A 27281-nucleotide genomic window follows, 5' to 3' on the forward strand; every position below is an offset into this window, starting at 1 on the left:
TTTTTTTTGCTTTGATTTTCTTCTTTATTTCTTCATTGAGTTGTTGTTATTTTACATTGCATTTTTTTTTATTAATTTATATTATATATATATATATTTTTAATTTTGTTATTATTATTATTTTTTTTATTATTTTTTTTTTATAATAATTATTTTTCAATTGCGGTTGAATCTCCTCCTGAGCCCATTAGTCGGAATATCACCGGCTTATGGATGACGACGGCGAGACAGGCAAAGATCCCCCTTCACGGGAGGATATTTCTGAGGAATCTGGTTCCGAAGAAAACCATCCGATGTACCTCACGGATACGGAAGATGATCCTACTCCCCCCCCCCCCCCCCCAAAGACCATTTTCTCACAAATGCCCTTTGTGTTTGGCAATTCCACACCATCATCAACCCCTCAAGCCAACCCCCCCGTTGAAAAAAATAATGAGTTGCCTCAAGCTGCCCCTCGCCGTCGGGTTTACCAGCCTGAATCGACGGGACCTTGGGTAGTCTACATCCGGTCCAAAACTAATGGGAAATCACCCAATGTGATTTCAATCGCTCGGGACCTTGATCGATCTTACCCTTCCGTAATCAGCTACCAGCCGATGAGACCGCACAAGATGCGCATTGTTGTTGGTAGCCTGAAGGAAGCAAATGCCATTGCTTGTGACCCGAAGTTTACGATCGAATACCGTGTTTACGTTCCCGCTCGTGACGTGGAAATCGACGGAGTGGTAACCGAAGAGGGTTTGACCGTCGATGATCTTGTGAAGTCCGGGGTTGGCCGATTCAAAGACCCCGGTCTTCCCACGGTCAAGGTGCTGGACGCTCGGCAGCTAAAATCAGCTCATGACGAGGGGGAAAAACGAACATTTTCCCCGTCGAACTCCTATCGAGTTACCTTTTCCGGCACTGCACTTCCTGATTTCGTTGCGATCGGCAAGGTTCGTCTATCTGTGAGACTTTATGTGCCTTCGGTCATGTACTGCCAGAATTGCCGCCTACTGTTGCAATCAAGCACGCTGCTCTAAGTGCGGGGAGAAGCATGCGGAAGCTTCGTGTGAAGTACAAGCAGTAAGCAAGTGTTTGTATTGCACAGGCGAGGAATCTCATGCTCTCTCGGCGTGTCCGAAGTACATATTGCGCCGGGAAAAAATCAAGACTTCTTTGAAAACTCGCTCTAAAAAATCATATAGAGACATGCTGATGAAGTCTTTGCCAATCGTCTCAGAGAACCAGTTTGGCCTTCTAAGTGACTATGAATCCGAAGGGGAGGATCCATGCGAAGGAACTTCAGCTGGGCCATTTGTTAAAAAAAATGTTTCACAGGCTCCAAAAAGGAAACGCACAACTAACACACAATCCAGATTAGCTGCCAGCAAAGTTAATAAAACCAAAAATCCTCAAAGTGGAAATAGTAATTCTACCCCTCCTATTCAGAGACCTCCGGGTTTTAATCCATCCCCGAAGGACTTCCCTCCACTTTCTGAAAAGTCAAAACCCCAGACTTCCCTTCAGAATTCAGGACCATCAGTAACTAACAAGAATGTAACAATTCCCAGAGAAACTGCATCTGATCCATCGTCGAACAGTTTGCCCAGCTTTTCGGCTGATGGTAAGATGAAATTTTCGGAAATTGTTTCGTTCATCCTGGACTTTTTCAGCGTACCAGCAGGATGGAGGACTATGATTAATATGTTTGTACCTCTTTTGAGAGAAGTCTTGAAAAAGAAAGCTCTCACTATGACCCTCATCGCAGAAGCAATCTCTTTTGATGAATAACTCGTCCATTGAGGTAAGAGAAATTGTTTTTGTATTGCAATGGAACTGCAGAAGTATTTTACCAAAATTAGACTCCTTTAAAGTATTGGTACACAATTTGAATTGTGATGCGTTCGCTTTATGCGAAACTTGGCTCTCTCCAAACATTGATTTCAACTTCCATAGCCACAATATTATTCGCCTGGATCGCGATGGTCAAAGAGGGGGTGGCGTTCTTTTGGGGATCAAGAAATGCCATTCTTTCTATCGTATTTCACATCAACCATCACCGGGTATTGAAGTCGTTTCTTGCCAAGCTAGAATTAAAGGCCAAGACCTTTGCGTAGCCTCGGTATATATTCCGCCAAATTCAAGCGTGAGCGGGAACCAATTGGCGAATATTATTTCACTTCTTCCAGAACCCCGACTAGTTCTGGGAGACTTCAACTCCCATGGCGTGGGCTGGGGTAGCTCACGTGATGATGATCGTGCTAACATGATATACACTGCCGGCCAAAAGTTTGGGATCACCCACTAAAAAACATGCAAATTTTGATCGTTCATATCTCAGCCGTCTTAGGACATATTGCAAATCTTCTGATTTCATTTGAAAGATAATGAGCAATAGCTATTTCGGAGGTATTTTGCTCAAATATAATGTTTAAGTTTTGAACTTAAAACTTAACCTAAAGTTATAACATTTTCAAAAAATCGCACTCAATATTCAAAGCCGATCATCTCGGGATACAGTGGACCAAATCTCAAAATTTTAGTGGCATTAGAATCCTCATTCTATACTTCTCAAAACACAATCAAAAAATTTTGTGAAAAAATTCAAGAATGTATCTTTAATTAATAAAATAGACACTTGAGTTATCGTCCAAAAGTTTGGGATCACCCCTTTGTATGGTGAGTTTGGGATCATTCTTGTAAAAACCTGTAAATTTATTTTATTCATATCTTTCTCATCTAACATCGTATTGCAGATCTGAAGGGTTTATTTGGAAGCTAAAGAATTGTTATATTTTGAAGTGATAACCTTAAAAAAATCACCTGAAATTAATTGTTTTTTCGAAAGTTCCCAGTCTGATTTTTATAGTTCTCACCTTAAAATATAATTTTTGAAAGAATTTATTAAAAAACAACAATTCCTAAGCCTCCAAATAAACCCTTCCGATCTACAATACGATGTTAGATGAGAAAGATATGACTAAAATAAATTTGGATATTTTTACAAGAATGATCCCAAACTCACCATACAAAGGGGTGATCCCAAACTTTTGGACGATAACTCAAGTGTCTATTTTATTAATTAAAGGTACATTCTTGAATTTTTTCACAAAATTTTTTGATTGTGTTTTGAGAAGTATAGAATGAGGATTCTAATGCCACTAAAATTTTGAGATTTGGTCCACTGTATCCCGAGATGATCGGCTTTGAATATTGAGTGCGATTTTTTGAAAATGTTATAACTTTAGGTTAAGCTTTAAGTTCAAAACTAAAACATTATATTTGAGCAAAATACCTCCGAAATAGCTATTGCTCATTATCTTTTAAATGAGATCAGAAGATTTGCAATATGTCCTAAGACGGCTGAGATATGAACGATCAAAATTTGCATGTTTTTTAGTGGGTGATCCCAAACTTTTGGCCGGCAGTGTATGAGCTGTGCGACGACTTCAACATGACTGTCTTAAACAATGGGGAAGTGACTCGAATTAATGGATCCCAATCACAGCATAGTATTTTAGACCTTTCATTAGCTTCTTCCTCTCTGAGTTTGGATTGTACGTGGAAGGTAATCCAAGACCCTCAGGGAAGCGATCATCTGCCTATCAATATTTCTATCACCAGTGGTCGTAGTCCACCCGAAGAGATCAATATTCCTTATGACCTCACTAAGAATATAGATTGGAAAAAGTATGCATCGGGTGTCATTGAAGCCATCGACTCAACAGACGAACTGCCTCCGGAGGCAGAGTACAGTTTTATTTCCGGGACAATTGTGGACTGTGCAATCGGGGCACAGGTCAGACGGAATGAAAACTCGACGATGCAGAAACGGCCTCCCACTCCGTGGTGGGATGGAGATTGCACGCGCGCGCGAGCTGAAAAGTGCAAGGCGTTTGTTGAGTTTTGCAGAACCGGATTTCCAGAGAAGTTCCAACGTTACTTGTCCTTGGAACGCAAGTTCAAGAACTTGATCAGGGGCAAGAAACGTGGGTACTGGCGGCGATTCGTGGATGGGCTATCTAGAGAAACGTCTCTGCACACGCTTTGGAAAACAGCACGAAACATGCGAAATCACACACCTTCGAACGAAAGTGAGGAAAGCTCTAGTCGATGGCTGACACAGTTCGCGAAAAAGGTCTGTCCGGACGCAGTACCAGTTCAGAAAATCTTTCGGGACACAGAGAATAGTTCCGAAACGGAGGATCAATTCTCGATGGTCGAACTTTCACTTGCGCTCTGGTCTTGTAACAATTCTGCTCCCGGACTGGACAGAATCAAATTCAACTTGTTGAAGAATCTGCCAGATACCGCTAAGAAACTCTTGTTGAATTTATTTAATAAATGTTTAGAGATGAACATTGTCCCGCATGACTGGAGACAAGTGAAAGTCATCGCCATCCAAAAACCGGGAAACCAGTTTCTGATTACAACTCGTATAGGCCGATTGCAATGCTCTCGTGTCTCCGGAAATTGCTCGAAAAAATGATTCTCTTTCGGCTGGATAAATGGGTTGAATCAAACAATCTGTTGTCAAGTACACACTATTAATTTTTTGGTGTAAATTTATGTCAAATTGGATGCACAAAATTGAAGCATCACTTTTGACATAAATTTACACGAGAGAAGACAGAAACGCTTCAAGCCATAAATTCTCGAAGACATAAAACTGCAAATAAAAGGACGTAATTTTATGTCACATTAAACGCACATAAATAAAACATCGCATCTCACATAAAATTACGTTGCCTTTGACATATTATTACCCGAGTACATAAATTCAGGGATTTTTTTCAGGAAAATAATAACAACATTTTTTCAGTCAAATAAATTTGTACTGTGACTATGTTTATTTGATATTTACATAATCTTTAACTGATCTTCACCTAGCAAAAACTTGACAATGTGATTTTTGCGACTACTTCATAATATTCAACATTTCATTCATTCAACTATCGAATGCTATCATATGGTCTTTGTTTTTTTTTTAACTAACCTAGCCTCTGTGTGCTATGGTTGCAAGATTTGTAAATGCAGCAAGTTTCAAATACGCTTTCAAAAGCTGCACCATCGTTCAATGCATAGTTGTAGTGAGCGAACTGCTTATGAACAAACTGCAAGGGGACAAAAAACTAAAAGTCAGTATTCTGTCAATATCATGGAATACAAATCAGTTTTGACAAAGTACTTTATGGCTTTCAACTATGGAAACTAGCTATAAAAAAGTGTTGATTTGTTTTAACTTCTCCAGTTTAATCAATTGTACAAATTAATCGAAATAGAGGTAATTTAGCTTTTTAGGTTTACTCGAAATAATTCCGAATAACAAGTGCAGCAGTTTCTCAAGAGTAGAATATTAATTTGAATTTTATACATTAAGTTGTTTAAATGTGCGATGTATAGGGCAAATATTCATATTCCCAGAATAACTCAGTACGAAAATCGCCTTTATATATGCAATTTATCGTTACATGGTTCAAATAACAAAAGTTTAAAAAAACATCTTTACATACATAAAGGCGATTTTCGTAATACATAGCAAGTATGTGGTATAACTGTCCTACATCGCACGATAAAGCGCCTTTATTTATACAACTCAAACGATTTATCGACTTATAACTGTAGTTTATCGATATTTTTGCTATTACAGTACTTGCTCGCAAATCGAACTAGTTTGGACCGAAGGGTGCGTTCGATAGCCGAAAACAATCTATCACTGAATACGAAGAATATGTGCAACAGAGGTACTTACGTATAAATGCGGATTGCTAGTAATCTCAGAGGCGAATAAGCGGATTGTAACAAGATCGATTATTTGTTGTACACATCCGAAGGTTTTGTCCGGTGAATAAATTTGATAGACGTGTTCCAGTTGATGAACGCCTTGCAAAAAGTGAACTCGTAGTGAGTCGAATGGCGGGAATTCGTTAAGAATCTTTGCAGGCCTTCGTCGATAAGCCAATTTGTAACCGGCAGTTTCACTGTCGCTACTGCATAAAAAAAACTTGTTATAAGATGCCAAGCACACATCCTCGGTACCGATTAGAGATTTTAAAAACATTCTTCAAGAGGTAGGTATGTTTAATTGCAATGATCTCTGGAAACAACTATAAATTAAAAGTTTTTTTTTTAACAAATTTTATTGGTTATTACCTTAGATAATTTGATGAATATGTTGGACGATGAACTAATTTTTTTTGAATATTTCAGTATTGAAACTCGTCAATTTTTAATTGATTGTTATACTTGAACCGCAAATATTCTATTTATAAAAACAAACTGATTGTTATTATGCAACATGCAATGCTGTGCACGTTCAAGGTTAAAACTAGCATCGTTCAATCGTAGGCAGAAACTGGGTTCTATCGATTTCTACCCACAAGTAGAAGTTCAATGCGCCAATATTTTGGTCGAAACAAGTCAGCCTCAATAACAAAGGAATGCGAAACAGACGATGATAAGCGCATTTGTATTAGTGAGTAATAGACAAGAAACAGCTGATCAACTGTATACCTGTTTCTACTACAATGTAGTAACTACATAGATTCGAACAAGTTTCATTGAACACACCTACTGTTAGTTTGTTTGGCCTGTACACGCAGAATGTTTAGTAGGTTAAAAAAATAGATTTTAAACACAATTCAAAACATGGCATAACATTTAAAAAAGATTTAAATGTCAAATATTTACTAATGAAAATGAAAATAATCATTGGAAAACACAATAAGAAAAGTACTACAATATTTTAACTGCAAAGCTTATTGAATATTAATTCAAACATGAAAACGATTGTTTAGAAACGTATAAATATTTAAGAAAGATATCTACAGCCTTGAAACCGTTAAATTTTACGATTCAGTGTGAGGAAACTTTGCGGCACATTCTGCGAAACAGAATAATTTGATTGTCTTTCTTAGAAAGGGAGGTTTGAATTACTTATAGAATGTACAATTTTATATATATTTATAAATAATATTGATACATTTGTATATGTATATTCAAGTATAAAAATTACCATATTTTTAGTCAAAAATGCTCAAAAATACTTTAGAGATTAAAATACATCAACGGACTTATGATGTTTTGTCGCTGATTTTTTAAATTTTTGACAAAAACTTGAACAATAAAATTTAATTATAATATTTGTAAAAAACTTTTTGAAATTTGGTATTGTTTCCACATATAAAGAAATTCCATCAAAATATTTAATCTTAACCTTATCAAAATAAGTTAATAATTTCAAAACTCGTTTTTTTTTCTTTGAAATGATATCATTTTCTTAAGACTCGTTAGTTGCTGTATCCATTTAAGAAAAAAAGGCCTGAAAGCGATACAAAAGTAAATGTTATAAAATGTTTTGAATTAGAAAAAATGATCAATTCCGTCTTAAGAAATCGTCCTATTTGTACGTAGAAAGACCGAATACAGAATACATAAAAATACCAGATTCACGAGCGGGTACTGTATTTGCATGAAAGGTTTAAAATCAACAAATTTTGTATAAAACTTTTATCTAATAAAAAGTTTCTGAAACAACTTTTGAATTTCCAAAAGTGATATATTCACTACGTACTTTCTCGTTCTTCCGAATAAATTATATAGATTAGGTACCTACGGTTTTATATAGCCCTTAAAGATTAATTTCCTCTCGATAGATCCGGTGTCCATATTGTAGGAACCCAGTTAGATCCATCATGGTGCTGCTGGAATGGGTTCCTCGGTTGTTGTTGATGAACGATGTCGCTACTGTCAGCGTCAGTATTCTGTTGTCGGTTCCACCTGCTGGGGTCTTCAAAGCAGGTCCCGTTTCAGGTATCCCACTGCCTGTCAGCTCCGGATTTATGAATATCTGTTTAATTAAAATTATATTATTACTTAAAATAACAAAAGTAATGTGAGTATTACCTTTTCAGACTGCCGCAGCGAAACACAAACCACATCCGTTCAATTTTCCAAAACAATTGACTGCTTGGTCACTCCTTCGCTAGATGGGTCTCAGGCAGCTTTGGTGACGAAATTATTTCGTATTATTATGTTGATTATTTTTGTATACACGAATACCAAACGGAATAGAAGAATGTTCTTACTTGTCCCTTTATTTTAACCCGCTGTAATTTAAGCTACTTGGTACAGGGGTAGTGTCTGTTTGATTTCTACTCATGTTTTTACATGTGCGCAATTGATTTTAAATTTCATGACATAAAAATACAACCCTTATGAAATAAATTTAGATCTTCTCAAACTTAACGTTAGTTCAAAAGTATAAATTTTAGTGGTGTGTGTCTTTTAGATGAAAAATGATGTAAAATTAGATCTAATCTGGATTAGATTAAGAAAACCATTAGGTGTTTAAGCGTTTCTAGCTCGTTTAATTTTAGAAAATTTTTGGTGTGTACACAATTTGGATTCCGTAGAGGCAAGGGTACGAACGACTGTCTAGCATTACTTTCATCAGACATTCAATTGGCGTTTGCCCAAAAAGAGCAGATGGGGGCAGTATTTCTGGACATCAAAGGGGCATTCGATTCGGTGTCCATAGAAGTGCTTTCTAGTAATCTTAACCCTTGCGGACTTTCACCAATATTGAATAATTTTCTATATAACCTGTTGTCTGAAAAAATCATGCATTTTAGTCATGGAGAAACCAAAGTTGAACGAATTAGTTACATGGGTCTACCCCAAGGCTCATGTTTAAGCCCCCTGCTATACAACTTTTATGTCCGAGAAATCGATGCTTGTATGGCACAAAATTGCACGCTAAGACAGCTTGCGGATGACTGTGTTGTTCATATCACAGGTAAAAAAGGCACTCAAATTAAACCTCCGTTGCAAGAAATTTAAATAATTTATCACATTGGGCCAGGAACCTAGGCATCGAGTTTTCGCCTAGTAAAACCGAGTTAGTAGTTTTTTCAAGGAAGCATTCCCCTCCTCAAATAGAGCTCCTTATGATGGGTAGAACTCTAACTCAATCTCTTAGTTTTAAATATTTGGGTGCCTGGTTCGACTCTAAATGCCTCTGGGGAAAACATATTAGGTACTTGACACAAAAATGTCAAAAGAGAATCAATTTTCTTCGAACGATTACTGGAACCTGGTGGGGTGCTCATCCACAGGACCTCATTAGGTTATACCAAACAACAATACTGTCGGTCATAGAATACGGAAGCTTTTGCTTTGGGTCCGACGCGGATACCCACGTGATTAAACTAGAACGAATACAGTATCGTTGTTTGCGTATTGCCATGGGTTGTATGCAGTCGACACATACGATGTGTCTCGAAGTATTGGCGGGAATAATGCCGTTGAAAAATCGGTTCTTCGATTTATCGCTACGTTTCCTAATTCGAAGTGTTACTATGAATCCTTTGGTGATAGAAAATTTGGAAAGGCTTATGAATATTAATTCGCAAGTAAAATATGTAAACAATTATCAAACTTTTAGTCAGTTAGAAATAAACCCTTCTTTGTTAAATTCGGACACGAGTCACTTTTACCTGATCAGCAGTTCCTTAATAAAACTCGATCTGTCCATGACCGCTGACATCCGTGGAATTCCAGATCACGTCCGACCCAACGTCATTCCTTCAATCTTTGCATCAAAAGTACGTGAAATTGACCCTACAAAAATGTTCTTTACTGATGGTTCTAGAATCGACGGCGCGACTGGTTTCGCAGTGTATAATGAGCGCGTGGAAGCTTCGTTCAAGCTTCAAGAGCCATGCTCCGTTTACGTTGCCGAACTAGCCGCAATTTGGAACACATTCGCACATTGCCCGTAGACCACTATTTCATCTATTCGGATAGTCTCAGCTCCGTTGAGGCGATTCGATCGATGAAACTGATGAAGCGCTCTTCCCATTTTTTGCTGGAAATTTCAGGGATATTGGGCGCTTTGATCGAAAATTCGTACAGGATTACCTTAGCTTGGATCCCGTCTCATTGTCTTATTCAAGGCAATGAGAATGCGGACTCATTGGCTAAGGTGGGCGCGTTACAAGGTGAAATCTTTGAGAGGATAATAACTTACAATGAATATTTTTCAATACCTCGCACTTTAGCGATTAACGCTTGGCAGTCTAGCTGGGACAATGGCACAAAGGGACGTTGGCTCCATACGATTATCCCTAAGATTCCGACGAAGGCATGGTTTAAGCATTTTAACATGAGTCGCGATTTCATTCGCGTGGTTTCTCGGCTCATGTCAAATCACTGCCGGCTTGACGCGCATTTGTTTCGTATACAACTAGTTACAAGCAATGTTTGTGTTTGTGGGGATGGCTACCACGACATTGATCATGTTGTGTGGACGTGTGAACGGTTTGATCGATCGAGGGCTTGGCTACTGGATACCCTTAGGGCCCGAAGTAAACTACCTGGTGTTCCAATTCGAGACATCTTGGCAAACTTAGATCTTGAATATTTGTACCCTATATACAAATATCTTAAAATGTCTGACTTGGTCGTTTAGTCCTCTTCCACTCTGTCTTTACTCTATCTAATGCTCTTTTCGTCTATTCATTAGAACAACCTCTCGTCCGACCGGTTCGATAACACCGGAAAGAAGGCTGGCCAGGAAGACAATACCTGCGGTAGCTTACGAAACCACGCTACAGGAAGCCTCCACCGACCCAAGACGGAAATCTGTTCTCGAGAGCGACCCTACACCATCCTCTTTCCTTTCCTCAAGTAAAAATCAATAACAGTTGAGTAGCCGCGACGATTACGTCCCCCCGCTTACTAACACCACACAAAAGTGAAGTGAATACTCGGCACAAAAAAAACTTTATGAGTTAAATGCCTTAATAAAACTACTTGTAAATAAAAAAAAATAAATTGAAGCCCCAACTTTTTTCAGCGGAAAGATATAAAGGGGGAAAGGGGGGTTTCCATATATATTTTTTTGCATAACTCGAGAATTAATCGAGCAAATGAAACCTGAAAATTTAGCATCAAAAAATATTTGAGTACGAAAAATACTTTTTCTATGTGAAACAATTCCTTTCTTGCAGTAGGTAGATAGGATTGGGAATATAGGAAGGGAAGAGGAGGCTTACATTTAACTTTTTTCTATACAATCCGAGAAATGGACAAAACTTAACATGAAAAACCATGTTGGTATGATTCTATGATTATTTAACACATCATCCTCCTTTCAGTGAGTAGGTACATAGGAGGAGGGAGGTGAGCCCATTACAATTTTGTTAGCATAAGTTCTCAATTTATGCTAACGAAGCCAACAAATGGAAACAAATATGGCATGGAAAGGTACTTGGTTACGAGATATGTTTCTACGATTGTTAAAGACCCTTACGCTTTACAGTGAAGAAGAATGGAGGAGGCCCCAGATACATTTTGTTGTAAAGCTTAGAAAGTTATCAACCAATGGAACTATATTTGATATAAGAGGATTTTTGGGAACGAAAAAAATTATGTATTATTATTAAAGATCACGACCTCCATTCAACAGGGGGTTAAGGGAAGGACAGGGGAGGGGGCTCTCTTATCAGTTTTTTTAGCATAAATCCAGAACATATCAAGCAAAAACTACCATATTTTATAAGTTAGATAAATTTGAAACCCTCCAGACAGATTAAAATTATCAGATCCTTAACACAAATTTATAGAGCAAGATTCAGAATATTAGTTTAAGCTATCTTTGTGTTGCAATTTGAAACTCCAGCTGCAGCTTTCATTTTATAGTGGTTGCTTATGAAATATGTTATAATTTGATTTAAAAAAATGCCAATAAAAAAAATAAAAATTTTAATAATTTTTGAATATATATCATTTGATTTTGAAAGGTGTAGCAAAGCACACCGGGTCAGCTAGTATTGAATAAAATTTCGAATTGTACAGGTCCATTTTTTTAATGCTCCATTTTTTCTATTTTGAAATCATATTTCGCATCTAAACTAACTCATATTAAAAAAATCAAAATTGTTTTTTTTGGATTAAAGATGACAATTTTTCTTATGCTAAAAGTAGTTTAAAAAAACACTTGTTAAATATTTCAGTTCAAATATAATAATTGACAATTAATGTGAATATGTTATGTGAACCAATACCGAGTCATCTAACCAATTTTGAACAACAACACCTTAAGCTTATCGGTTCCAAAACAATCCTGGTTTTTGTTATTCTTTGTATACGCATCAATTTGAGGTTTTCCCATTCAATTTAAAGCCCCTTCATCGACCGGTGGATTAGCATAGAGAGAAAAGGGTTAACACAAACAACACGGGGCATACTCACAACGGCCAATATGGTTCAGTAATAAAGCACGCTTCACTGGGCAACGCAACTTCATCTTACTCCACCTACACGGACAATCGGTTTTGGGCCGGCTGACTGGGTAGTACGTAGACGTACTCCATCAACGAACCACCCCATCCTCTTTAGGCTCATGTCTCGGACCAGACCAGACCAGGATTGGTTTTGTGCAGATAGCGAAACCCATAAAAAGGGAAAGCCTACCCGGCAGGAATCTGAATACCGTCTACACAGCGATGTAAATTTTCAAGGGGTTGAGCTTTCCTTCATGAGTGATTTCCCGGCTTTTAACTTAAAGGATTTATGGCCGAGAGAAGTAGGAGAAAATACTGGGAAATGACAACAGTATTGATTTACTTGAATTGTGAAATGACAATACATGGCGACCGTAAAAAAATTCAAAATAATTTTTAAATCAATCTTTTCTACCAACATTGTTTCATCTCAGTGAACGATTCTCACAGCGACTGTGGTTGATTTAAAAATAAACCGTCTGAGCGATGTCAAAAGGTGCCTCTGAAACTATGTAGCTTCGGAAATAGAAGACCGATGCCGATGCTTTAGGCTATGTGCCGATGCCCTTTTCACCCACAATTCTGCTGTCGTTCAGTTTTACTGATTCGTGTTCGAATAAGTACCTTCTATACTAGGTACAAGTTTTGTAATGGCGTTGTACCTAACACGCCATAAATACTTACTCTAGGCGGCATCACGCGCCTTTCAGTGGGTTTCGAGTAAAAGAATTTTGGTTCCCGACTTTCAATTTTCGCTGGGACCGAAAACCTTTCGCCATGCTTTCCGTTTACGCTCCTTTTATCACATCCTTGATAAATCACACCGGGCGGTGTGGTTGCAATCTGGCGTTTCAATAACAATAACAAATAACAGTAGTTTTCTAGCAGTTGTAATCCACCGTGTTTCCTCGAAGGCGGCGAATAGTGAAAGCACGTTCTAGGGGTTGAATCAAATCGGTACATAGTTGTGAAGTGTATCTCTAGATAGATATACAAGAACCATATTGCCGGCGCTCGCTCGAAAGTTTATTCCCATGACGCTAGTTATTTGTCGTACTTTCGGTTCGATATGTCTAAATTTACAACTCCACCGTTTGTTGGTTTCGGAAATTAAATGCGCTCAGTGCACTGATAAAAACTTATCAAAACATTGGGTAATCCAAAAACCGCTTTGAGATTGAATTAACTTTAAAATATATGCTCATTCATTTTTTTAAATTTTCTTTTAGAATATCAATCTATTTTTTGTGTGTATGAAACAAACAACTTTCGCTCATACCGTTATTCCTAGGGTAGTTTGTCTTGTTTTTGTTTTCTGCCGAACGAACAATTTTCTACAATGGATGTGGCTTCGGTCGGCAACCGTGCTTTGTTCTACGAATACTAGAACCTACGTTGTGCAGTTCAAAGTTGGATCTAGTTCCAGTGAATGATTTTATCAAGATCCTGTTGTGCGGTTGGCTGATTTACGGTTCTCTTACGCAATTTCTTTAATACCTTCACATAAACGAAGAATTAGTTGTCTACATTAGTACTTGTACATTGCGGTTGCCTATTTTGAACTATAAATCATCTTTTGTTTGCATCTTGTTAATAACTAGAGTTCAAAATTTCAATTGAAATTAAAAACTAAAAGAATTTAAATTTGAGATTCAAAATATGAAGAAACTTTTCTAGATAACTTTTATTATATTTTATCAAGTATCAAAAATGGGTATCTGTATCAACTAAAAAATATGGCAACGTGTGAAAATAATATACTTTGTTCATGCCATAAAGCTCAAACCAGTTTTTATTTCTCTTAGCAACATCTATAAGAAGTAGAACAACAAACTACATATGTACCTAAGGTTAAAATTAAATCTTCTGCAATTGTTTGTTATTCTACTGCTCATATGTAGATCTCGGTTTCTGCTGAAGACGCACGTAGGTAACAACATTTTTCGGACGAAAAGCTGTTTACTCTGGAGGCAATGTCGAACAACCGAAATTACCGTGTGTATGGAGCTTGTTTTCGTGATATAAAGTGTATTCGGATCAAAATGTAGTCAACTTAAATTTGCCGTATTTTTTCTTATCATTCATATAAAAAACCTGATCATCCCTTATTTTGTAGGTGTGTGTGTGTGTAGAATGATGCTTCTATTTGGCTTTCGACATTAGGTATTTAGTTTTCAAGATGGCGTCCAAGTGAGAGGAGCTACGAATCAGAATTTTTTACATGCGTCGTAAAAATCCATACACGCACGCAGAAATAGCAAAATCGTTACAGGTGGCGAAATCAACTGTCACCAAAGTGATAAAATTGTTCGGGGAACGTTTTTAGACAACTAGGAAGCTGGGATCTGGGGGAAATCGAAATCCGAGAGCCGCAGTGAGGAAGAGAAGATTAGCTAGCACTTAGCACTTAGCACCAATCTCTCCGGTTGAGATGTCGCCAATAAGTTGGGAATATCGTAAACAAACGGGCATGAAGATTAAAACTATCCGGACTATCGACTTTTAAGAAACTAGTGACTGCTAATCGCAATGAAAAGCAAAACCTTACGGCAAAAACAAGATCTCGGAAGCTGTGGAGATATCCGATTACTTTATGACATTTCTCGCCGCCTCAGTGGTGCAAGGACTAATGCAAGAATGCCGCTGAAAGACCGAGCAGGTCAGTTATTGACCGATCGAACAGATCAGCTCAAACGATGGACTGAGCACTTCGAACAACTCTTCCGAGTCACGAATAGCGATGGCCAACAGAACCCGCAGCTTGAAGCGCCAACAGTAAGTCGCATAAATGGCGTCAACTCGGAAGCGCCTTCGCTGACTGAAATAGAAGCGGCAATCAAAAACATGAAATCCAACAAAGCACCTGGGATCGATTGCATCCCTGCTGAAATGCTGAAAGCCGACCCTGCCCTGTCAGCACAAATGTTGCACCGTCTTTTCGCTGACATCTGGGACACTGCAACATTCCCGGCCGACTGGATGCAGGGTATCCTCGTAAAGGTCCCGAAGAAAGGAGACCTGACAGAGTGCGGTAACTGGCGAGGCATAACGTTGATCTGTACAACCCTCAAAGTACTCTGCAAAGTGATCCTGAACAGGATCCAGGAGAAAATCGACGCTACACTCCGACGGCAACAAGCTGGATTTCGATCCGGACGATCATGTGTGGACCACATCACAACGCTACGAATCATACTGGAACAAATCAACGAATTCCAGGACTCTCTTCTGCTGGTGTTCGTTGATTTCGAAAAAGCATTCGACCGACTTAACCATGAAAACATCTGGGCGGCTCTAAGGCGACGAGGGGTCCCAGAGAAACTAGTCCATCTCATCGAAGCACAATACGAGGCATTTTCGTGCAAGGTTTTGCACGATGGTGTCTTGTCCGAACCAATCCCGGTAACTGCTGGAGTGAGACAAGGATGTATCTTATCACCGCTACTTTTCCTCATCGTAATGGATGGATTGACTGGATCGATTGACTGTGCACCGAACCGAGGATTGCCGTGGAATCCTTTAACAATGGAGCAACTGAACGACCTTGACCTGGCAGACGATATTGTTTTGCTCGCCCAAACACAACAAGACATGCAGAGCAAACTCGACGACCTCACCGAAAGTTCCAAGGCAGCAGGTCTCAAAGTCAATGTCGGAAAGACCAAGTCGATGGAGATCAACACAGGAAATCCCTCCAGTTTCATGGTAGCTGGGCAACAAGTTGAGAAAGTGGAGTGCTTCCAGTATCTTGGTAGCCAGATAACGCCTGATGGTGGTACCAGAAAAGACATCGAAACCCGGATCAGAAAGGCCCGATTTGCGTTTGCGAGTCTCCGAAACATCTGGCGGTCACGCCAGATCTCTCTACGAACAAAAATCCGAATCTTCAACTCAAACGTCAAATCCGTATTGCTGTACGGGTGCGAAATTTGGTGCATATGCGGTGACGACGCGAAAACTGCAAGTATTTGTAAACCGCTGCCTGCGGAATATCATCCGCGCTTGGTGGCCTGGCAACTGGATCTCGAATGAGGAACTACATCGCCGGTGTCATCAAAGGGCGCTAGAAATCGAGATTCGGGAACGTAAGTGGAGATGGATCGGGCACACGCTGCGAAAAGATGAAAACGAGATTTGCAGAGAGGCGCTAGACTGGAATCCAGAAGGACATCGAAGAAGAGGCAGACCCAGAAACTCGTGGCGGCGAAGCCTAGCCGCTGAAATCCGAACTGTCGACGATAATCTTGACTGGGACCAGGTGAAGACGCTGGCTCCGGATCGTCAACAGTGGAGGTCTTTTACCACGGCCCTATGCACCGGAGGATCGGCGCGGGATTATTAAGTAAGTAAGTAAGTTAAGTAAGGAAGCTGTATACAACATTGTTGACAAAGTTTGATTGCGTGATAATGGACGACGAAACCAACGCCAAGACAGATTTCAGACAGCTTCCTGGACAAGAGTATTATACAGCAACCGGAAGGGGAAAGGTGGCAGACATTTTCAAGCATATTAAACTAGCAAAGTTTTCCAAGAAATATCTCTTTAGGGAAGCTAACTGTACCTGAGCCTTCTAAAGCGACATTTTCGTTGCAGCTGGGATCCCACGGGACCGTCATACAGGAAATTTAAGTAAAGCGTTTGCTGGCTTTCCTGAAGAAACATGACTTGTCTGTGCTGTTTTGGCCGGATTTGATATCCTACCATTACGAAAAAAGGTTATGGAGTGGTATGCCGCTAACAACATTCAGGTTGTACCCATGGATAAGAACCCTCTCAACACACCAGAACTTCTCCCAATCGACAAATATAGTTAAGACAGTTAAGCAAACCCGAAAGAAGACCCTAAAAACTGTAAGCAGCGAGAAGCAGTTCATAGTAAACTGGCGTTCTGCGTCGAAGAAAGTGGATAAGGTGACTGTACAAAATCTGATGGCTTGGTGACTGTACAAAGTCTCGCCAATTTGGACTAGGTCGACCGGAATACTAACCAAGTATTTTTTACGTCTTTCATACATACATATTGAACTTTAAAAAGAAAGATACTTTGATTTTTTCTAATAAACAAATAATCGATTTACACGCAATTTAGTTTGACCACTTTTTGATCCGAACGTCCTTTATGTACCAGCCGTTAGCGATATCAAATGTGATGGTTGGGGAAGGAATATCGACAAAAGTGAAATTACTATATACCTAGCCTAGGTTCCGAAATTCAAATTTAGCCAAAAATAGTAACAATACTAAAAATAAAAAGAAATAAGGAAATTGGTGTTTAAACCATTTTCATACTTATAATTATTACACAATCTCAAACTCAACTTTTTCAAAACGAATCAGAATGAATGATTCAATGCTATTTCTGGTAAGTTCGGCTGGAACAAATATTAAATCTTTGTTTCAGATCGGCCCAGCTTCAAGGTGTATTCCATGCCATCCTCCAGACATCATTCTGGAAAAGCCGGACCTGACCGGATTAGTCGAACGAAGAAGGGCATGAAAGTGTTAGCGCAGTGCAGGAGGATTCAGTGGCCATTATGGCGCGGAAGAACACGAAGCCGAATTGCCACGAGCTGGACAAAAACAGGACTCTCCTCAATATTTTTTTCAAACACGGTGTTACGTTTCAAAAATAAATATGAGGTAAACGTGCCTATTTATTTCAAATATATATAAATTTTTGAAGGAATTTTGTTTTATATTTATTCAAGAAGCCAACCAAACCAACTAGCAAGGTATTATTTACTATTTTGCTAAGTGAATGCGAAAAAGGTAAAATTTACCTTTTTGTTAGGTGAATGAAAAAGGGTAAAACTTACCTCGAAAGAGGGGTGGAAAAAACCTTGCAAAAAGGTAAATTTTACCTTTTTTTTATTTTCCGTGACGCATCAAGGACACGCATGTCAGCACCACCTACTGACGAAAGTTCCTGCTTAAGCCACTGATCGTACCGCCATCACCACCTCTAGCAGCAACAGCGCCACCTACAAGTCAAAAATCTGCCAGAAGTAGTTCAGATCGTCGGTGTCGTCCGTAGGATGGCGTGCTTGATGTGTCGCCTTGTTTTTTGAAGAGTGAGGTGTATTGGTTTTACTATATTTTATTTTATGTAAATTTCGAACAAAAAATCAAATATCCGAAAGATTACATGACCAAAAAACAAATATTTTAAGACGGAAGTAATTTCACCTTTTATGTTCTTGATTTTGTTGAACTTTTTCGATAAAAAATTACTTGAATTATAGGTTTTGTGCAATGGTATCGTATGCGATTTTATTTCATATAAGCTTTCGTGCAATTTATTCCAATTTATTTGTTTTTGGCATTATTTTTTATTCCCCCCCCCCCCTCGCAATGTTCCAACTCCGAGTGACAAAAGAAGGATTTAAAATTTGTCCCGGCCTTATTGATAAATTGTTCAAAATGATGTTCCTTATTCTGAACAAGATGTTTGCTTGAAAATAAATTCTAAACAGTGTAGATTTCAAATTTGAAATCAATATTCCCAAAACACGAGAGAAAGAATGCAAATCAAAATTTCGAATAAAACTTCGGATATAAGAATTAATGCACAGATATAGAATATATAAAATTTAACACCATATTTAAAAAAATCAGAATTCTAAAAAAATAATTATAATGATAAAAAATTGTTAAAAATTTTTTAATGAGTGTTATATATTATTCATCTTATTTTACATTTCATTTTCTAATTTTAGAAGGAAGGATAAAAACAATCGGCTGAAGTATCTTGAATTTGGAAAAAAAAATTACCATGATTAGAAATGCGAATTTCGATTGAGAAAAAAAAAATTGGAACTCAGGAAAATATAATCTATAGTTAGCTGATTGAATTTTATTTGATGAAAAGATGAAATTCTTTAATTTTTTTTCAAGAATGCTAGTGATCAAAGTCAAAGAAAAAATCCATTTCAATATTAAAATTTGTAAAGTTATTAAGGTAAAAGGCTAAAAAGGGCTAACTTTATATATTTATTATACAACATGTTCAGTTATACTGACAAATTACAGATTGGGAAATGATCAATAAGAAACTGATAGAACAAAAAAAAAGGGGTTTATGATAATGAAAATAAGAGAAACTTTTATAAATTTTCAAGGTTTTAAAGTTAGTGTTCCGAATCGTCCGGGATTGATGTAGTGGACTGTATCGGTTGCTGCTGGGATGATCGGAACTACCACACAACTGTTCAACACGCTGGGGCACTAATTTAATTTTCGTCCATGTATGGACAATTAAAGGCACCACTGTGATTGTCCTACACAACGGAAAACGTATTTCTTGATACGACCCTTGTATCGCGGTTATTTCACAATGATTAAAAACACTTCTACTTTTCCAAAATACAAGACTTTTTATTTGGCAGTCAACCAAGCGAGAATTGTAAGCGCGACGTGAACTGTTTGGGGGTTTTTGGCAAGTGATTTTTACAACATAAATAATACTTATCATCGGCAATCGATCGGCAATGATCGGCCGGGAGACTACTCTTCTCTCTGAGAGAGGACGACTGACAGCATTTTAAGATAGGGTGGTTGTGGCATTATGGCAACTATTATCAATCCAGAACAGTTAGAAACTTCAAAATTTAAATAGTTTTACTTTAAAATTCGATAACTTTAATTGAAAATTGAAACGAAATGTGGTGATGAAAAAGATTTTTTTTAATATTTAAGAAGGATTGTTTTTTCAAGTTCAAAAAGAACTTAATTGATAACTTAAAGGAACAGCATTTTGGTGCCTATGATTGAATGATTGATTTGGCAAATTTAAGCATCCTGAACACGAATCTTTTGTCTATTTTTTCCTATCACCTTGCGTTTTGGTGATATGGAGTTTAAAAGCTTTAAAATGTATCAGTTTTAAGTGAATTCAATCATTGATAACTGATGAAGTAACAAATCTACGGTTACAGAATAAAATCTGATACTGAATTTGTTTATTATGCCCATTTTTTTAATTAAGAAATTATATTCCATAGATGATGCATGATCTAAAGAAGTTCTACAGTTTATAAAAATTTTGTAAGATATCAGGAGAAATATTTCTGAAATGACTGATAAATTTTTTTAAACAATTGTATTCATTTAACAAAATTTGTTAAATTTTCGCTTTAGTATCTTAAATTCAATTTGGTTTAAAACTTTATTAAAAAAGGGGAAAAGTCCTACCTATACAAATTGTAAACCTTTATAACTTTTTGCAGAACTCAAAATTACTTGAAGTCTAGAGGAAAGTTGAAAATTGATTAATTCCTTTATTTTTAAATGTTCTGTTTTTGTTTTAAAGTTAAGTTAAAAAATGCAGAAATTTCTTAAATGATTTTTACTTGGATGATTTTACTTGGAAAAAAATCTTCACGGGAGGGGGGGGGGTGTTAAACCCCTGAACCACCCCCTCCCCCCCTCGTTCACACGGCCTTGTTGGTTACAATGTATTTTTCGAAAAACTTGCATGAATTTAAGGGTAATCGGGGTGATTGAGGCTCTTTTCGTCAACTTAACGCTAAGCGGTATACAGCATTTGATTCAGCAATAAATTTTACACCTGTTTCATTCATTTTTGTGCATTGTCATTTGTTATAATGATTTTTTTCAACATATCGCTTGATTTTAGGGGAAATCGAGATGATTGCGGCTATTCTCGTAAGGTGAGCACTAAGCGGTGTACACAACTAGATTCAGCGACAAATTCTACACAAAATAACTTGGTTTTTGAATTTGGTATGTGAATTGATCGATTGTTACAGTGAAATTTACGCACAAATTTTAATAAAAGCTAAGGGAAGTTGGGGATATTTAGCCATTTCTATTCATTCAAGTTCAAAATAGCGAAACGATTAGCTTGAGTATGAATAAATCTACCAAAAACGATTCCGTGTGTGCGCAGATCCTCCTTGAACAATATCCACGTCTCGTGCCCGTAAAGGACAACCAGTTTCATGAGCGTCATGTACAAGTTACACTTCGTACGAGGGCTAATAGTCTTATTGACAGCAGTTGCTTGTGGAGTTCATAAAAGGTACGACTTCCGTCGCCGGATCTCTCGACTGGTGTCATTATCTGAGGTCACCTGAGAGCCGAGATAAATAGACAAAGTCTTCTACTATCTCCGGCCCTCGTCAAGGTCGACCGCGTCGTATGCGGCTTTGAGGTCGATGAATAGATGGTGCGTAGGGACTTGGTGTTCACGGTATTTTTGGAGGACTTGCCGTAATGTAAAGATCTGGTCCGTCGTTGACCGTCTCTTTATGAAGCCGGCCTGATGATTTCCAACGAATATGTTTGCTTGTGGTGTTAGGCAGCGAAGTAGGATTCGGAACAGCACTTTGAAGGCAGCATTTAGGACAGTGATCGCTCGGTAGTTTTTATAGTCCAATTGGTCGCCCTTCTTGTAGATGGGGCATATTACCCTTTCCTTTCACTCCTCCGATAGCTGTTCTGTTACCCAGATCCGGACCATCAGCCGGTGTAGGCAATCGGACAACTTGTCCGGGCCCATTTTGATGAGTTGAGCTGCGATGCCATCCTTCCCAGCAGATTTGTTACTATTTAGCTGGCGAATGGCTTCCTTAACTTCACTCGTTGGGAGTGGCTTCTCTACTTCGTTGGATACGTCGGCTTTGTAGCTACCCCCACCGTCTTGGTATCCTGCATGTGCGCCGTTCAGGTGTTCGTCGAAATCCACCTTTTGATCACCTCAAGATTGTCCGTCAAGATGCTTTCGTCCTTGTTCCGGCACATCACGGTTTGCGGCACGAAGCCTTTGCGGTATGCGTTGAGCTTCTAATAGAACTTTCGAGTTTCCTGGGAACGATGCTGCTGCTCCAGCTTTTCGAGCTCCTTCTCCTCAAGGCGGCGCTTTTTCTCTTGGCAAATTCGGACTTGCTGCCTCTTCCGCTGTCGGTGATTTTCACTACTGCCGCCCGCGCGGTGTTCGCTTCCTTCTTTACTCTTCTACACTCCTCTTCGAACCAGTCGTTCCGTCGAGTTCGTTCCACATGACCGATGACGTTTTCCGCAACACTGTTGATGGCTGTCTTGATGGTATTCCAGCAGTCCTCGAGAGGGGCTTCATCAAGCTCGTCCTCTGCCGGCAGCGCTGCTTCGAGCGATTGCGCGTAGTCTGCTGCGACCTCAGGTTGCTTCAGTCGTGCGATGTTTAACCGATGCGGGCGCGGGTTCGAATGTTCTTTACTACGGAGAGTATTGGGCTGCAGCTTCATCATCACCAGATAATGGTCTGACTCGATGTTGGCGCCTCGACAGGATCTGATGTCGATGCTGTCCAATAAGTGCCGGTTGTCTATCGAAACGTGGTCGATCTGTGATTGCGTTTGGTACGGAGATCTCCAGGTGTATCTACTTGTGTTGGAGGCGGTGCTGGAAAAAGGTTACGTACGGCCATTTGTTTGGAGGCGGCGAAATCTATAAGCCTGAGACCGTTTTCGTTGGTAAGCTGGTGCGCGCTAAAACTTTCAATTGTCGGTTTGAATTCCTCATCCTGGCTGCCCTGAGCGTTAAAATCTCCGATGATGATCTTGATATCATGTTTTGGGCAGCGATCGCAAACACGTTCCAGCTGCGACTAGAATTCGTACGTCCGTGAAAAAATCTTATTTTGTCAATAAATCAAACACGCGACGCAACTAGCATGTGTAACATGGTGAAATCGATGGGAAATGATTGAAAGATGAAATTCCAGCCGGACTTGTTCGTTAAAACCTTCTAAAACTGTTTTTATTTCGATTTTCTCTGTTTTCACCGCGGAAATTTAATCATGGCGGAATCGGAATAAAAACAGTTGTATCAAGTTTGAAGGAACGAGTTACAAAACCTAGTTTCGTCGCGTTGTTTTAGTTATTGACGAAATAAGCTATTTTACACTCATTTTTACGTGAAGTACATAAATGGGCTTTTGGAAATAAATTTAAAAAACACTGAAAAATCAACTAAAAGGGAAAACCTTTTTTGAGATAAACAAATCAAACAGGTTTGATATCCTAAGAAAAAAGGCAAAAAAACCCTCGGCAAAAAGAAACCGATTTAACGAGTTCATTCCAAAACTCCACCCAAGGCACCAAGAATTAAAAAAAAACGGAATCCAGAACAACACCATTTTAGCATGTGTGCTGTTTGATTTAAATTATTCCTTTCGTGTTAGCTCTCGGGATCTTTTGTTTGAGTTTGAGTCATTTGCAAGGCTCTAGCATTAAATTGGCTCACAGAGCTGGTTCTTTTCTTCAAGTAAAAGGAAGAATTGTAGGGATGAAAGTGGAACACATTGAAAAAGGTTACTTTGCACTTTGCAAGAGAAAAGAGTTTTTTGTTATGATTTTGGTAATTTAGAAAAATGGTTTCAAAATCATAACATGAAGTTAGCAATAATACAAAATTGAAAAGTATTAGTTTTTTGATGTTTTTTTTCAGTTGATTCACAGGCAGGTTAACAAAATGAAGCATTTTGGATTCAATGATTTAAGATGGATGGATGAATGTGAGTATAGTCAATCTAACTAAGCTCACAGGAAGATTAACAAAACTAAATGATTAATTTGCAACCCTTCATCAAGAAGACGTGAATTCATAATTTTAACAATTATAATTCTAGATTATTCTTGCTCTACCCTTTCATTGCCATTGCTCACGAGAAAAATGAACTGTTGATTTTGCCATTTTCAAAACGAGAAGTCCTAGGGATCCTGAAGTCGGATCTTCTGGGGACTGCACAACCATTCGCCCATATCTACATACAATCGTTGACCCTTTGGGCGGATTCCAGGTCGTTTCCTTTCCCAGTCTGTCGTTGATTTATTTATATTTCGCCCAACATAGGCCGACACAGACGGGCTGAAGCAACTTGACTCCCGATTCTGTCCTCATTCGCTCGTTTGTGTCGTATAGAAAAATGAAGCCAGTGGCTATATTTTTTTCATTTCCATTTTCTGCCGTTTTTTTTTTGTATGCTTCTCGCTGACGCCTTTTTGCCCTCTTTGAATTCTGCCTCATGCCAGAACAGGATGAGCCGACTGACTGACTTCCGCTTCCGTCCGGTTTGAGTTAAACAGTTCATAACTGCTTCAATTGGAGATTGTGGCGTAGTTTAACGCGATTTTTTTTCTCTTAAGAATGATTTAAAAAAAAAAACTTGCAAACAAGGAATCCAGAAAACTTTGTCAACGTCCGAAGAAAGGATTGATAACTTAAAGTTGTATTGAAAATTAAATTTCAAAGTTCGTATCCAAAACTTGGGTCCAGTTTGCAGAATTCACATTCAAAACTCAGATCCAGAACTAAACATTCAGATTTCAGAGTTCGGAATTCTGAGTTCAGAATTAAGATACAGAATTCAGATTCAGGGTTCATTTTGGGAACAAAGATTCAGAGTTCATTATTTAGAATTGAGTTTCAGATACGAAATTTGGGGCAGAATTAAAATTCAAAATAAAGATGCAGGATTTAGAATTGAGATTTAGGGTTCAGTTTCAAAATTCAAATCAGAATTGAAATTCAGGATTCATAATTCAAAGTACAGAATTCAGATTTGGAATTCCCATTGAATGGTTCTCTTTTTGAACTGATATTCAGGGTTCAAATTAAAATACAGATTCAGAGCTCAGAATTCAAATTAAGCATACAGAACTCCGACTTAGAACTCAGATTCAGATTCAAAATAATTTTAAAAAATCCCTGAATTTTAGAGAAAGTGGTCATCCAAAAAATTACAATAAAAAATCTCAACTTACGTGGAAGCTGTCCGGGTCCTACGAGTTATGATCGGTGACGGAAGCTGCAAGTGGGATGGACTTGTCGGAATTCCTCCGGTCGGTGCTCCGAGAGCTGGAGCAGCCACCGATTTCGGTGGCGTCGTAATGCCAATCGAAGGCCTATCATCGGCCGTTATTTGGACGTTGTTGGACATGATGATTTGCTACAAATCAGAAACTTCCCAAAACCGATTAGAGGCCTCTAGGGATCAACGAACTTCTCGAGAGCCGGAAAATAGAAACTGTAGAGAACGTAGCCTTCGGCACAAAATTTAGCACTTAATTAAATTCCGATACTGCGCGTTATCACAAACCTGTGACGGACTATTTGCGTAACACCTTACACACCAATCGACTTAATGAATACTAAGTGGCACCGAAAAAATATTATGCTTTTTCACTTTATCACAAAAAAAAAATCAAATCACACCACTGCTGGAATTATAAGAAAGAGCTTATTTTAATGGATTTTTCTGCTTCGTTTTCCCCCCGTTAGCATATCACTAAAATTTGTGTTGACCTCAACACGAGACGAACAAAAGAAAATTCCAAAACTGATGCCGGCAAAAATCGGAAATGGAAGTGTAGCAAAAAAAAAAAACAGCGACCGCGTGAATTCACACTTCCGATTTGTCGTGCCAATGTTTGAACTTTAATTCAAAAGAGGACCAAAAACTTGTCGAAACAGCAATTTTTGCACAGCAGAAGAATAACTTCATCTAAGTTAAATCACTAGAAAATCACCTTTAATTCCAGAAAACTTTTTTCACCAGATAAGCTTATTATCAAAAATTAACGAAACCGGAAGCGCTCACCCAATACTAAACCGTACCGAACCGATGATGATCGAATACTGACGAAATTTGTGCAACTTCGCCAGCAAAACAAAGCCAGCAAACAGCGATTGCACGCACACAACCAAACAGGTAACGCCGAATAAACGGAGCAAAACAACGAAGGGCGATAACATTCTGACAGTTCTCGCACTTTCTCGATATTTCTCCGATTTTCGATCCCGTACACGCCAAAAAAAAAAACAACTTCAAATTTTGGATTTAATAATTAAACTTCGAATATGAAATTTTGATTTCAAATTTAAATATTAAAATTTAAAAAATCGAATTTCAAATTTCAAGTTTCAAATAACAACTTTCGAATTTTAAATTTCAAATTTCAAATTTTAAATTTCAAATTTTAAATTTCAAATTTCAAATTTCAAATTTCAAATTTCAAATTTTAAATTTCAATCACACACACGATTTCAGATTCAGATTTCAGGTTCAAATTTCAGATTCAGATTTCAGATTTAGATAAAAGTGAAACGTTTCATATTCAGATTTCAAATTAAAATTTCAGATTCAGATTTCAGTTTCAAATTTCAGATTCAGATTTCAGATTCAGATTTCAAATTCAGATTTCAGATTCAGATTTTAGATTCAGATTTCAGATTCAGATTTCAGATTCAGATTTCGATTCAGATATCAGATTTAGATTTCAGATTCAGATTTCAGATTACGATTTCAGATTCAGATTTCAGATTCAGATTTCAGATTCAGATTTCAGATTCAGATTTCAGATTCAGATTTCAGATTCAGATTTCAGATTCAGATTTCAGATTCAGATTTCAGATTCAGATTTCAGATTCAGATTTCAGATTCAGATTTCAGATTCAGATTTCAGATTCAGATTTCAGATTCAGATTTCAGATTCAGATTTCAGATTCAGATTTCAGATTCAGATTTCAGATTCAGATTTCAGATTCAGATTTCAGATTCAGATTTCAGATTCAGGTTTCAAATTTAGATTTCAGATTCAGATTTCAGATTCAGATTTCAGATTCAGATTTCAGATTCAGATTTCAGATTCAGATTTCAGATTCAGATTTCAGATTCAGATTTCAGATTCAGATTTCAGATTCAGATTTCAGATTCAGATTTCAGATTCAGATTTCAGATTCAGATTTCAGATTCAGATTTCAGATTCAGATTTCAGATTTAGATTTCAGATTCAGATTTCAGATTCAGATTTCAGATTCAGATTTCAGATTTCAGATTCAGATTTCAGATTCAGATTCAGATTTCAGATTCAGATTTCAGATTCAGATTTCAGATTCAGATTTCAGATTCAGATTTCAGATTCAGATTTCAGATTCAGATTTCAGATTCAGATTTCAGATTCAGATTTCAGATTCAGATTTCAGATTCAGATTTCAGATTCAGATTTCAG

The 27281-nt window shown here is 38.0% G+C and overlaps 1 protein-coding gene across 2 annotated transcripts in view; it reads right to left on the reverse strand.

Moving 5' to 3' along the window:
* Positions 1–25901, reverse strand: part of LOC129750932 (cold shock domain-containing protein CG9705) — a 134864-nt gene extending 108963 nt beyond the window's left edge. Inside the window, exons 1-2 of one of the 2 annotated variants that reach the window (XM_055746139.1) lie at positions 25800–25901; positions 25035–25490 (exon numbers count right to left, since the gene is read on the reverse strand). In XM_055746139.1, coding sequence (XP_055602114.1) covers positions 25035–25210 — 176 coding nt within the window. In that variant the 5' untranslated portion in view covers positions 25211–25490; positions 25800–25901. The remainder of the gene's footprint in view (positions 1–25034; positions 25491–25799) is intronic. The other variant, XM_055746140.1, reaches the window with a different exon arrangement.
* Positions 25902–27281: the final 1380 nt, after the last annotated feature.

The sequence above is a fragment of the Uranotaenia lowii genome, chromosome 3 (assembly GCF_029784155.1).
Source record: "Uranotaenia lowii strain MFRU-FL chromosome 3, ASM2978415v1, whole genome shotgun sequence".
Lineage (NCBI taxonomy): Eukaryota > Metazoa > Arthropoda > Insecta > Diptera > Culicidae > Uranotaenia > Uranotaenia lowii.